The sequence below is a fragment of the Poecilia formosa genome, unplaced genomic scaffold (genome assembly GCF_000485575.1).
Source record: "Poecilia formosa unplaced genomic scaffold, Poecilia_formosa-5.1.2 Scaffold259, whole genome shotgun sequence".
Taxonomy (NCBI): domain Eukaryota; kingdom Metazoa; phylum Chordata; class Actinopteri; order Cyprinodontiformes; family Poeciliidae; genus Poecilia; species Poecilia formosa.
The window spans coordinates 119,870-132,987 of NW_006800198.1; the positions used below are offsets into that span (position 1 = coordinate 119,870).

General features: G+C 37.7%; 3 protein-coding genes across 5 annotated transcripts in view; all 3 read right to left on the reverse strand.

Moving 5' to 3' along the window:
- Positions 1 to 21: 21 nt before the first annotated feature.
- LOC103150641 (mast cell protease 4-like) lies at positions 22 to 2,735 on the reverse strand. Its single transcript, XM_007570340.2, has 5 exons — positions 2,444 to 2,735; positions 2,152 to 2,299; positions 1,861 to 2,005; positions 369 to 629; positions 22 to 255 (listed from the first exon to the last, which is right to left on the reverse strand). Exons 1-5 carry the CDS (start codon positions 2,493 to 2,495, stop codon positions 103 to 105), a joined length of 759 nt encoding a protein of 252 aa, XP_007570402.1. The 5' UTR covers positions 2,496 to 2,735; the 3' UTR covers positions 22 to 102.
- A 1,620-nt stretch (positions 2,736 to 4,355) lies between these two features.
- Positions 4,356 to 7,511, reverse strand: LOC103150645 (granzyme B-like). Its single transcript, XM_007570346.2, has 5 exons — positions 7,023 to 7,511; positions 6,789 to 6,936; positions 6,047 to 6,185; positions 4,796 to 5,056; positions 4,356 to 4,650 (listed from the first exon to the last, which is right to left on the reverse strand). Exons 1-5 carry the CDS (start codon positions 7,072 to 7,074, stop codon positions 4,498 to 4,500), a joined length of 753 nt encoding a protein of 250 aa, XP_007570408.1. The 5' UTR covers positions 7,075 to 7,511; the 3' UTR covers positions 4,356 to 4,497.
- A 100-nt stretch (positions 7,512 to 7,611) lies between these two features.
- The window catches only part of LOC103150644 (granzyme B-like), a 45,467-nt gene continuing 39,960 nt past the window's right edge, over positions 7,612 to 13,118 (reverse strand). The window contains exons 1-5 of one of the 3 annotated variants that reach the window (XM_016680854.1): positions 9,163 to 9,481; positions 8,920 to 9,082; positions 8,542 to 8,683; positions 8,028 to 8,288; positions 7,612 to 7,918 (exon numbers count right to left, since the gene is read on the reverse strand). In XM_016680854.1, coding sequence (XP_016536340.1) covers positions 7,754 to 7,918; positions 8,028 to 8,288; positions 8,542 to 8,683; positions 8,920 to 9,082; positions 9,163 to 9,214 — 783 coding nt within the window. In that variant the 5' untranslated portion in view covers positions 9,215 to 9,481 and the 3' untranslated portion in view covers positions 7,612 to 7,753. Of the gene's footprint in view, positions 7,919 to 8,027; positions 8,289 to 8,541; positions 8,684 to 8,919; positions 9,083 to 9,162; positions 9,482 to 13,118 lie in introns of those variants that run through there. The other 2 variants (XM_007570345.2, XM_016680855.1) reach the window with 2 other exon arrangements.

Below are 13,118 nucleotides of genomic sequence, written 5' to 3' on the forward strand. Positions count from 1 at the left end.
TTTTTTTTTTATCATCAGCAAATCATCTTGTCCACAAACAAAACACTTCTATCAGGTTTCGACACGTAGATTTGACTAAACTTTCCGTTAAATGAGGTTGATTCAGCCTTTCATCACATTTTTGATCCACTGCAGAAAGGAACGGACTTTAGTGAAAACATGTGGATGCTTTGGGTCATCACATTGTTCTTTTAGAGTAAAAGCAGCTATTCCTTGAACCCTGCTGTTGCAAATAAGAGGTCCCCCAGAATCTCCCTACAAGAGACAAGAAAAAGATTTGATTAGGTTTTCCAAGGAACCAGCTCTTCTTTTCCAGTGAGATGCTTTGTTTTTCATATTTTCATTCATGGTATGTATTCCTTGATTACCTGACATATTCCTCCCGTCTTTTTGTTGAACTTGGTGCAGATCATATGTGTGGAATTGAAATACGTTTCCCAGATACGTTTACACTCAAAGCTGAATTGGATACTCTCTGTGGTCTCCATCAGAACATCTGAAATGGGTTTGGTTGGTCCAGTTTGTCCCCAGCCAGCCACTTCACAATTTGTGTTGGCAGGAATGTCCTCGTTTTTTGTTGCTAAATCAATTGTCTTTACATTGTTGTTGACTTTAGCATTTTTTTCCAACTGTTGAGAGAAGAATATATTGTGGAGAAGAAAAGCAGTCTAATTAGAATTACTGTAAAATCAAAAAAATGTTCCTTGTCATTTCTAAAAATGTTCCCGTTGGTCTCAAATATATTTGAGCCTTTTTTTAAGCTGGTTTGTATTAAAAAAATGTGCAGCACAATTATGTGATTACTGCGGATTTTAGAAGTGTACACACCGCCAGATTTAAGCATCAAAGGATTTGATAATTTTTTTGAACATTTGGAAACATTGTTCACCTTTTATTTGACAGATGCATCTGTTGGAGGAAAAAAAAATTACAAAATAAAAATTGCATACTGTTCAACTCGCGCTTTGTTGGGTACCTTTTGTTTCAATGTTAGCATTCAGTCTTCTTTGATGCAAGTCTTTTAGCATCCTACATCTTGACTTTGCAATATTTTAACATTCTCTCTTGCATAAGTTAAATGGTACGTGGCCTGTTCAGTACTCTTTGGGGTTGCTTTACATTTCATTCAGTCTTTTACTCATTCACATACTGATGGTGGCAAGCCGCTATGTTGTAACCACGGCTGCTCTGGGGCAGTCGGGCATAAGCAAGGCTCCTCTGCACCGGCGCCACCAGGCCCTCTGACCACAAGCAGCAGGCAAAGCGGGTGAGGTGTCTTGCCCAAGGACAAAACGACACGACAGACAAATGGAGCAGGGGTTTCAACCAGCAACCCCGGTTACAGGTTAAGACTGTCTCCCTTCAAGATTTTTAGACCGCAAGGGCATCTCTTTTTTTCCACAGATCTTTTTTTGTGTCAGATTTAGTTTTGGACTGTAAGACTTAAATTTTCTGAAGTGAAAAACTCTTTTTTAAAAATATATTAAAACGCGCGGAGAGTCACACAGACACAAAAAAAAATCAACAGCTCAGATTTCTAGCAAACACCTAAAAGTTTTCTGCCAAGTTTAAGTGGTATTTAGACCTTTATAGAAATTGCTCCACATTGACAAACATGTCCAAGACGATTATATCGACAGTAAAATACGGGATGGCTGCATCATGTTGGTGTAGTTTGCCTCTGGATGAACTGGTTCATTTCACAAAATAAATTGTCATGAGGAATAAACACAATGTTACTTGGAATTGTGTGTTTCTGATGCACAGTATTTGGCCTAACTGTTAATTATAAATGAAGTACCTGAAATATTTGACAAGGCAAAATTTTCAATGAGGACAAATTGTATAAATGGAGGTTACCTTAAGGAGCATAATGTCATACTCATACTGGTTGGCTTCAAATTGTGGATGTACATGGTACTTCTTCACGTTAATCCTTTGTTGGCTTCCCTCCTTCTTGCTGATGTTATGAGCACCAAGGACGACCGTGATGTCTTTGTAACAGCTAATAATGAAAAAGATGTACTTTAAACACAAATGCCTTAGAATTCATGTTTAATTTCTTTATTGGTTTATTCTTAAAGTTAAACAGTAATTTTATGTTAATTTGTTGTAATATGCACATTTTTTAACGTTGCCACACACACTCACTCTTTGCAGTGTGCTGCGGTTAGAACATAGTCCTTCCGAATAAGCATCCCACCACATACATGATGTCCTTGAATCTGGAGAGACGCCATGTAGGGCCTGGAATGTGGTTTTGCAACTTTGCCACCTGTTATACCATACTCAGCTGCCCCTTTAAGAGTGAAAGTTCAGTCAAATTAAACCTCATATCAGGCAAACAATTTTCTTTTTCTGGCTACTTAAACAGAAAATCCAAAAGGGAACAAAATTTGGAACTTAAAAGTTCTCATTTAAAAAAACCAAGATCTACTCTTACCACTGAAGTTGACGAGCAGAAGGACGTAAATGATGCTAGTAGCCTGTAGCATGGTTGCAGAGAAAGGATGAAGAGCCTGGCTTGCAGAGCCCCCTCAACACCTTTTGTACTCAGCCTCAAAACTCACAAACGGAAACACCGACTGGTGGGGAGGTGTTAAAAAGGTTGATGCATGAGTGGAACCTGTATCACACATACCTTTGCTGTTGCTTTATGCAGCAGTGCTATTTTACAATCATATAAATGGTCAGGAAATGACTAAACTGAGTTTTTTTTCCTGCTGCGTGTATTTTTGACTAATATGTAATTTAATTAATAAGCATTTTTGTTCATTTTTTGGACGTATAGTATGCGTCTTAAAGGTTATACTTTCTGCATTAGACAGTTCTCTGATTTAGGGCTTTTTTTCTGGTGTTTGACTTTAATATACAACGATGTGTCTCAGCTGACTAACCTACTCAGCATAGAAACTGAAACCACAACTTTAAACCACCAACTTTCTATCCTGTGGGGGCATTTTGTCTTGGTCAAAAAGATTTTATTTCTCTTTTGCGGTAGCATTTTAATATAGGGGAAAACATGAAAATGTTTTCTCTTCAGTAAGAGGCAAATAGACCTCACACAAATATGAACTTATACAAATTAGTATATTACATCCAAATAGTTGGAATGTCAAGGCTGCATATTAAAAACTATGTTCAGTTATTGAAGATTTGGTGGTTAAACTACCACAGCAGCTGAACGTTTCAAAAATCACCTCGTCTTTTTAATATAAATACAAAAGGAAATGCAACCCAAGCCCAGATCATGTCGCGCTACATTGTTTACAGCGACACAATCTCTTCCTGTGTGAGACGGTTTACTTTCACTAAGTCTATAAGGCCTTACACACTTCTTAGGGCCTGCCATAGTGCTTTTATCTGATTTTTGTTGACTTATGCTAATCAGTTAGAATGTGGTTTAGATGAGTTAACTTTAAAATCAAGCAGAGTGATTCCATATGGTCATTGGACCGGGTACGGGTGGCTTTGCAAGTAATGCTGGATTACTTATTCCGCACCTCCATCAAACTTCTGAGCAGAGAGAAGAAACTTTGGACTCAATAAAAAAAGAATGTAGCACAGGAGATGACATGGCTCCCCAAATAACCACGGACATATAGCTTTACCTTGAACTAGAAAGAAACTGGTCTTCTATGCCTCTCCACCCTTTTTCCATTTAAAGTTGATCAAAATGTCACAAGTCAGAGTCTGTACGCTACCGTTTGGTTTCAGACTGAAAGTATTCAGACCAAGAAGCAGAAATCTCCCAATTAAATTTGCATTATTGGTGGCAAAAAATGATTATTAAAAAACCCTCAAAAATTTCAGAATCAAGCTAAGTTTTAGCATTGCATTACTAAGAAGTTTTTCTCTCACTATTTTAATTTATTTTGAATAATCAAGGAAAGAAAAAATCAATGTATTGGTATGCATTTATTCATTTACTTGCTGTTTTAGAACTCATGGGACAAACTGAGACTTTCTCTGAATACCAGTTGTGTGAATGATGATTTATTCCCACGGGCCTGTCATTCTGGCTGCCGTAGCATCATTGATGTGTTCTGGAATCTTTAGTTTTGGGTTAAACGTTTTTTCTTCGTGATTCTGTAAACTTGAAAGGCTTCATCGGATGTGTTTCTTCATTGAGCAGCATAGTTAATGCCTGCATCCTCCTCATAGAGAGGTCACTGGTGGTTGCGGCAGCATGTACCTATGAACATTGTTTTGTGTGAGGGAGTTTGTGGTTGGGTCTTTGCCGTGGTACTCACAGATAACAACCCTGTGGTTACTCTTTTCTATAAGTGGATGAGTAAGAAATAAATGCTGAAACTTTCATTGAAGTGTAGAGCTCTTTCAAAGAATAAAGAAACTTACTTAGGAATGTGGCTTTATTGTAGATTCTAACAATATTGTTAGTTTTTTCTGAAACAAGAGTTTTCAAACAGTGCAATGAAGGGTTGTCACAGCTTTTTGTTTTATGTAAAAGAAAATCAAATGGGTACAACACTGGTCTTATTCCTGCATCGTCTTTTTGATCCAGGGAAGAAAAAAATTAACTTTAGTAAATACGTGTGGGAACTCTGGATTGTCACATTGGTCTGCAGCAGTAAAAGCAGTTATTCCCTGGAGCTTGTTTTTGCAGATCAGAGGTCCACCAGAATCACCCTAGAAAAAAAGGCAAGAAGACCTGAGTTAAATTCTTCAGAAGTTATAATACAGTTTTGAAAAAGAAACATAGATCACCATTTTTCAATTTAAAATGTTTTTCTGCGTCTTAATGAACTGGATGTAATGCTTCGAGGTCATTTACCTGACATATTCCTCCCGTGTTCTTTTTGAACTTGGTGCAAATCATTTGCTGGGCAGTGAAATTCTCTTTCCAGATTTTATCACACTCAATCTTGAATTGTGTCTTTTCTGTCGCTTCTTTCAGAACAGTGGAAATGGGTTCATTTCGTCCAGTTCTGCCCCAGCCAACAACTAGACAATCAAGGTTGGCGTTTATTTTCTTTTCTTTCTTTGGTAACTCAATGGGCTGGACGTTTTTATTCAGTTTGGCATCGTTTTTCAGCTGTGAAAGAAAGCACACGATACCTTTAAAACTTTACTTGTAGTTTATAAAAGACTTACTAACATAATGAGAATTCCAACAAATATGTAAAAATCTTTTTGTAAAAGTTACATTACTGCAGCTTTAAATGACCAAACAATTTTACAGGCGCATTTGAATAAATAACAGTTAATTTAGTACCTCGATTCAGAAAGTCAAGTATTAGATGCATCATGCAGAGTGACCTATTGCAAGCATTTATTTCTGTTAATTTTGATAATTGTGGCTCACAGCGTAAATCTGGTGTAAATTTAAAAGTCACATTGCACAAAGTAGAATGCCATATAACACATGCAATTTACAAGGATGTAGTCATATTATGGCTAATCACAGAGAAGACTGACTGCACGCGGTAGCAAGCAAAACCAACAGGCAACCACAGCTTTAGTGGATTGTTAAGCTAACCCAATTTAACAACGAGAGGACATTTATAAAGTAAGGACTGCAGCTGGAGTTAGCGCTTCAAGTCCCAGCAGATAGACATATTCATACATGGGTTACAACTTATTGTGTTAAGCAATAAGTTATTGTGTATGAAGACTAAAGAGGCACAGATTCCAAGCTGCTTAAGATCCAGGATGAAGTGTTCACAGTCAATGAGCCATTTCATCTGCTGGTGTGGCTCCACCGCTTGAGAGCACTTCATCCTTTTCTTTATTACAAACTTTGTGGAGATGCTTATTTCATTTTCTAGCAACACATGAGAGCTGTTAATACTGTCAACAGTACGGCTGCCAGTTTTAATAATCATGGTGTCAAAATTTGGAGTCTCCAGTAGCTGCAAGCATCAAAATTAGCTAAAATAGTCATATCTCTATATGTAATGGAGGTTCTATCATATACGTTTCTCTTTTGAATTGAATTACTGTTGTTCAAATCTACTTTGATGCATCTCCATTCACTCCATAAGACACTACATAAACATAAACATAAATGTCCATCTTAGCTTACCTTAAGCAACATAATGTCATTGTGAACACCTCCGTTGTAATTTGGATGCTTGAAGAACTTTGCCACTTTGATCCTTTGCTGACTTTCCTCCTTCTTACTGATATTATGGGCTCCCAGTACCACTTGGTCACTTTGAGTTCTGAAAAATGAGAAAACGGTTTCATTTTAAATTAACTTTCATAAACTAGTGAGTTGTTAAATAGAAGGAAATCCATTAAAAACTAGAGTATTTTTTTATTTCCAATATTGCATGTACTTATATTATAATGACAGAAGTTTTCATATATTGAATAGAACATTGCACAATGTTTTTTATCACTGTCTAAAATTAAATCAGAGCAAAATTCTCTTGTTTTAGCTTAGTAAGAATTATCAACAGTATTTCCATTTGCTAAATACCAGAAAGTAGGGTAGCTGTGAAAATGAGTGTGCCAATGGGGCAGCCTGCAAACCTGACTGAGTTCTGTGGACAAACTTGTGAAAACCTTATGGAAGGAAACTGAAAAGGCTTGACAAAAAACATATAGTTTAAAAGAGAATTATGCCTGATACATAAATATAGGTGCATTTCTGAATTCAAAGAAAGTTACAAAAAAATCTTGCTTTTTTGGCATTTAGAAAATAGAAATAATTTTAGTACTGGGAACGAAAGCAAGACAAATTTGTTCTAATTTAACTTCAGAGAGTAAGAAAAATGATTAACATAAACTTTGAACTTAGGGATGCAGTTAAACATACGTACACAAAGCAGTGTGCCGCAGTTAGAACAAAGTCCTTTCGAATAAGAATGCCGCCGCACTTGTGGTCTGTTCCGTACTGAAGTGAAGCCATGTAGGGCCTGGAGTGCGGCTTTGAAATGCGACCTCCGAAGATGCCGCTTTCAGAAGCCTCTGTGTTGAAGATTTGTCAAATGAATATCAAAAAAGACTTTTAAAAAAACTTTAAAAAATGTCAGTGTATTTAAAGTTGGACTTACCAGTGAGAATGACCAGCATGAAGATGTAGACGATGCGACCTGTGTGTATCATGTTTACTTAGATGGAAAGGACAGAGCATCTGTTTTGCTGACTCCCCTCACACCTTGCTAGAGTCAACCCCCAAACTGTTGCATGCTGAAACTTCGTGGGCAGGTGTCAGAGATGTTCGTGCAAAGAAAGTGAACAACCTGCAACTGCACAATCTGTGCTGTCGCATGTCAGTGAGTGATTTTTTTTCTCTATTTGTCCTTCAACCTAAACAGTACTTATTTTGTCGCTACATTTGAAATTCAAGTTTCATTTTACATAAACAGCCTTTTTAAAATCATGCGGAATCATTAATCTGTAGCAGAACCCAAGATTTTTTTGAAACGGGGATCATAAACTGATTTTCGGATCGTCGTTCACTAGAGCAGAATTCCTGATTCTATTAAGTATGTTAAGTCGTCCAGGTTCTGAAGCATCAGAACAGGCTCAGACCATCATTACCGCCACTATTTAAGTACCATAAGTTATTAATGATCAGCACAAATAACTTCACGTAGTGCTTCAACAAACAGAAAATTAAAACACACAAGAAATAATTTAATGAAAAGAGGTATAACTAACAAGTGTGTTTTTATTGTAAATTTAGAAAATACAGGCAATTGAAACCTATACTTGTTATTATCCTTTCTACAATTCATTAACAATGTACCTGTTGGGTTATAAGAACAAAGTACAGACGTGTTCAGCATAATGATTTAGACTGCATCATTTTCTTGATCCACGGTAGAAAGTAACTAATGTTCGTGAAGACATGAGGATAATCTGAATTGTCACATTGACCATCGGCAGTGAAAGCAGTTATGCCTTGCAGCTTGTTTTTACAAATTAGAGGTCCACCAGAATCACCCTAGGAAAAAGAAAGGAGGGGAAGAAAGTAGTTTTACAAAAACTTATTCATAAAAATGAATAAGATCTCAATTGTGTGAGCTTCTGTATTTGTGGCGTTATTTCATTACCTGGCATATTCCTCCATCCTTCTTGTTAAATATGGTGCAAATCATTTGCTCTGATATGAAATGGTTTCCCCATTTATTCTTACACTCAGTGACGGGCAGAGTCTTTTCTTTCCCTTCTTTCAGGACCTTGGACTCAGGCTCACTTGGTCCAGTTTTTCCCCAGCCAGCAACAAGACAACTGAGTTTGGCAGAGATGCTTTTGGCTTTCTTGGGCAGGTCCAGAGGCTTCACGTACTTATTCTTTGTGGCATTATTTTGTAACTGTAAAAGAGAATGGTGAATATTGTTAACTCAGGTTTTAATATGCAAAAAAAAAATATATATATAATAAAACAAAAACAGTCAAGGGACAGTCCAATAGGATGTTTAAAATAACCACAGACAACCAAAGTGTTGAACAAGAATTTGTTTTTCTTTGTACAGGAAATAAGCTTTAAAATGTATAAACACTATTTGATGTGGGGGGAGTATGGAAGATAAATGTACAAAAATGAATTTTCAACAGTTTGCTCACCCTAAGCAGCATGATGTCAAAATCAAAATTTCCAGTGAAGCGTGAATGTGGACAGAACTTTGCTACTTTGATCCTTTGCTGACTTTTCTCCTTCTTGCTGAGATCATGTGCTCCAAGAACCACCGTCATGACACCTGGAGCTCTGAAGACACAATTAGATTCATCTGTTTTATTGAAGACCACTTTGAAAAGAGCTAACCTTTTTCCCAGAAAGAAATACTAAAGAAAAAACAAATATTTTTTCTTATGTTTTGTTTGGGATTAACTATTGAAAATCATTAATCGCTAATCTATTTAAAAAAAAAAAATCCCAACCATACCATTCTATGTTTTATGTGTTGCATAAAAATAACTTTGTATCACAGGAAACATACTCACTGGCAGTGTGCTGCAGTAAGGACAAAATCCTTCTGAATAAGAATCCCACCACATGAATGTTTTCCTTGGTACTGCAGGGACGCCATGTAGGGTCTGGAGTGGGGCTTGGAAACTTTGCCTCCAACTATGCTGCTCCCAGAAGCACCTGACATATGGAGACATTCTTAAATCAGGAAAAAAAGATTTCCTTACAATAAATTAAGAAAACACAGAAAATATATAATTTAAAAAAACTGCGTTTACCAGGGAGGGGAGCCAGCAGAAGGATGCAAATAATGGCGCCTGTGTGTATCATGATAGTACAGAGGGGAGAAACAATAAGGCATGTGGCTTTAAAGTCCTCCAGCACCACCTTTTATAGTCAACCTCTGAACCAGTTCAGACGGAAACTTTGTGGGTTCACTAACACCTTTGGTGATGCATGCAAGAAATAACTGTGAAATCAGTTGGAAACTCCTAATACTACACATTTTTTTCTATTGTCTGAACTTCTAACTGAATCAGTGATCATTTAAATAGTACACATTCCCACTCCCAGCTTGACTGACACAAATCAGTTATGCCTATGAGGCCGGCTGGTTCAGACCATCGTCTGAACCAGTTCTTCACTCATCTCTCATATGGCCATAGATAAGAAAATCTAGCCTGGAATAAAGGACATTTTAAGTGTTTTTAAAGGTTTTGTCCTCTCACCAAAGGAGACGACATACATTCTGTTAGATGTAAGAGTTATTTATATCTGCAGGTTTGATTATGTAAATACATGTAGAAAAAATTTATTTCAACAACAAGAAGAAGTCTGCAGTTTGACGTGCATTTATAATAGGTCTCAGCACAGTTAAATCCATTGCAGTTAAATGCTTCGATGTCTAATGTTTCTTCTATTTCAGTATTACACAATACGTTGTGTTGGTCTATAAGAAAACTTCCTAGAAGCTTGCAAATGTAACATGACAAAAAATGAAGAAGTGAAAGGGTAAAAACACTCATCCTGAAAGAAAATAGATTTTGACTTCTTCCCAAAACACGGAGTAGTAAACATTTTGTCCACTTGGTGGGGCTTGTGAGCAGAGTTGAACTTGCTCAGCCTCAGTATTCATTTCACAAACATTTGCAATGGTTAGTAGAAACAAGGAAGCCAAAGAGTTTGAGGTGTCAAACAACCCTGCTTTAGGCAGACGTACATTTTACACTTTCACTTGGTGTTACCTTTACAGGCCGTTTTATACTTATGAACTAAGAAGTAGATCACAGTAAACACTACAAAGCAAGGGAGCAGTCAGTCCTGTCTTCTGCTAACTGCAAAGAAGAAAATAGTTAAGTTTCCTACTAAATAACTCAGACTGTTCCTATTGATGCCAAAATCCAAAACTTTGTGCAGTTTCATGTGACAAAGCAATAGGCAGTTGCTTTCATGCAAGCAATTTGTTTTCTTTGGCCACCTGTGCGATTTGCACAATGGAGTGTGTTTGTGTACACATACAGACATCTTCCTGAGATTCAGGAAGATGTTTATAGTGCTACAATGACTAGGTTTCTACCTACGTGACCACAATAACAAGATGGCAGAGAGGTCAACTTGAATAAGACAACCTGCCATCATGCAAACCACACATCGTAAAAACTACCATGCTGGTGAGAAATTCTGTTTATTCAAACCCCTGGTTGGAGTTGTGTTACTGCGTTCCAAAACAACTGAAACTGGCATTTTGTAACATTTTTGTCAGGAAAAATCTCACAGGTTAGTTTGCAACANTCCTGGCTGCTGGTCAAACAGTCCTTCCTTGAACATGTTGAAGTTTTTATCCAATTCAGCTTGAGTATACGGCACTTTGTAGACCTCCGTCTTGAAGCTGTCAGAACTTTGGATCAACATGCTGCTTTCAGGCACCAGCACCGTGACCTCGTGGCCTCTGTGGCCGAGCTCCTTCACCAGAATCTTCATGCTGAGCCACTGGCTGCCATCCGCAGGGAAAACCAGCACCTTCTCCCCCTGAACGGGCCCCAGACGAAGGCAGCATAGCCAAGCCAGCAGCCCCGTTAGGGGAAACCACACTATGGTTCTCATTGCCTCCTCGCTGCACTGCAAGCTGAGCTTTGTGTGGGAGCCGGTCCTGCCTGTTGTTGAGGGTTGGCTTTCTGAGTCGGAGTGAGTGTGTGTGTCTAAATTCTGTAGGAAGTGCGGGCTGCATTTTAAGTCAGGGCAAAGCTTTGCAGGGAGAGCGTCAGGATTCAGTGTGTCATCAGTTAATCATTGATATAACTTAACTGTTCACTCTGAAAGTGTGCACCCTTTTAACTAAGCACAGTAAGATGATTTTTAAAGTTGTTTTTTTTTTTGAATGACTTTCTGCTGCCTTTTTGGTGAAAAGTCATGAAATTATTATGCATTTTAACTTACAAGTCATTGCATGACTGCATGTACTGACTGTAGATTTGAGCAAAGTCCTCTCCTCATTTTACATGTTCCCTCCCTCTGGAAAACATTCACTTGTACCTCGTAAGCAGGACCGTGCAGAAACCTTTGGAGGGGCAGGTGCTCAAAGTTAAAAAGGGGCATGTAGAACAATCTTAAAACAATGTACAATACTAACACATCAAAAATCTAATATTTAATCAGACCATGCTACATCATTGTCATAATGTGAGGACAATGCAAAGCAAATGCAGTCTATGTTTTTCCTGATATGTATAATTTTGCTCTTTCTGCAACATTTACAGGAGGGCTGTTGATCTGAGACTGTAGATTTTAAACAGACCATGAAAGAAGGTCACTGGTTATGAAGTATGTTATGAAATAAGCAAATTTGCTGCCATTTCACTAAATAAACCGTAATAGTACAAAAGGGTATGGCTGTGTAGGAGATTTCCTATGCACCCTGAACGCAACACAGATGTGCAGCTCAGTAACCTCACAGAGAGAAAAGAGCAGCGAAAGAAAGCAGCCGAATGATTGACCGTGTGTGTGTTCATAAACCTGTAAGTTTAACGTCATCATTCATGCAATTATATTTCTGTTAGAGAGGTAATGTACCAGTTTATTTAGTTGTATAGTGTATTTACAGTTTTGCTTTATCTTTATGTTTATGTTGTAATTGTGGTTCTAATTGGTTTGTATTATTCTGCTCGTTTACAAAATCACACACATCTACCTGCTTCATTTACATTCTGGTAATCCTCTATATAAAGAGTAAAAATTGAACTGGACTCCTCCTGATCAGTTCCGCATCCACACAAATCTTATAAGTGTTCTGATCGGACACTCTGAAGCGATTGCTGCCAGCTCAGATCCAGAACTCTTCCCAACACTAATAATATGCAACCTCCATAGCAATTTGGCTGCAGACTGCTTTACAGATCAAACAAGCTCAGAGGGGGTTAACTTTACATAATTTTTCAATGTCAGCACTTCTGAGAGATCTAGAAATGTAAGACAGAGGTATCAAGGCAAAGAAAATTAAGTAGCTGCTGGTAGGCCCCCCACTCCAGCCATTCAGGGGCCCCTATAAATGGTGGAAATTTTAACACAGGTCTAACACTTTAGTACATTTATTGATAATGACAATACTATTAAGTCTTATTTAATGTGCACAGCAGAGATAAAAAAAAATAAATTGTACATTTCAGATTTAATTAAACAGCTTACTTTGTAAAAGTGCAAAAAATCATCTTGATAGTTTGATTGTTGTTTGCCATGGCTACATTATGTCGCTTTATGTTTGAACTTGGTTTGTTCACAAATACATTCCAGAAAATAATGCCCAATAATTACTGACTGATTTTAACCTGGGCCCACTCCTACAAACTTCACTAAATCTAAATCTAATCACTGCTAATGATGCTGATGTTCTTAATGAGAAGCGGGAGGTGGCTAAAACAGATTCAGAATCCCTTGGTAGCCCCGTATGCTAGTCCGCCGATGCTTTTGGGACATTTGGATTTACAACTCTGGCTTTATGCTGCTATAGTATTTTCGCTGATGTTTTTGCGATATTTTGTAAACTCCAAATGTTATGAGCCGAATCTTTCGTTAGCAGCTGAGGTCCTGCAGTAACTTCTATTCACAGTCGACCCGACACATGTAAAACTTGTATCATTTGCCACCGTCCTCCACATTTACCTCAGTTCTCGCACACACAAGAGTTAAAGCCTGGATGACGACAGGTGACGATCTGCAGGTGTGCACGATAATCGCTCCT

Coding starts and splice junctions, on each gene's coding strand:
- LOC103150641 (XM_007570340.2), bottom strand. CDS start 2,495: ATGCTACAGGCTACTAGCATCATTTACGTCCTTCTGCTCGTCAACTTC. Junction 2,006..2,151: donor ACCGCAGCACACTGCAAAGA/GTGAGTGTGTGT, acceptor TTTCATTATTAG/CTGTTACAAAGACATCACGG. Junction 630..1,860: donor ATGACATTATGCTCCTTAAG/GTAACCTCCATT, acceptor TTCTCTCAACAG/TTGGAAAAAAATGCTAAAGT.
- LOC103150645 (XM_007570346.2), bottom strand. CDS start 7,074: ATGATACACACAGGTCGCATCGTCTACATCTTCATGCTGGTCATTCTC. Junction 5,057..6,046: donor ATGACATTATGTTGCTTAAG/GTAAGCTAAGAT, acceptor TTTCTTTCACAG/CTGAAAAACGATGCCAAACT. Junction 4,651..4,795: donor ACACGGGAGGAATATGTCAG/GTAAATGACCTC, acceptor CTTTTTTTCTAG/GGTGATTCTGGTGGACCTCT.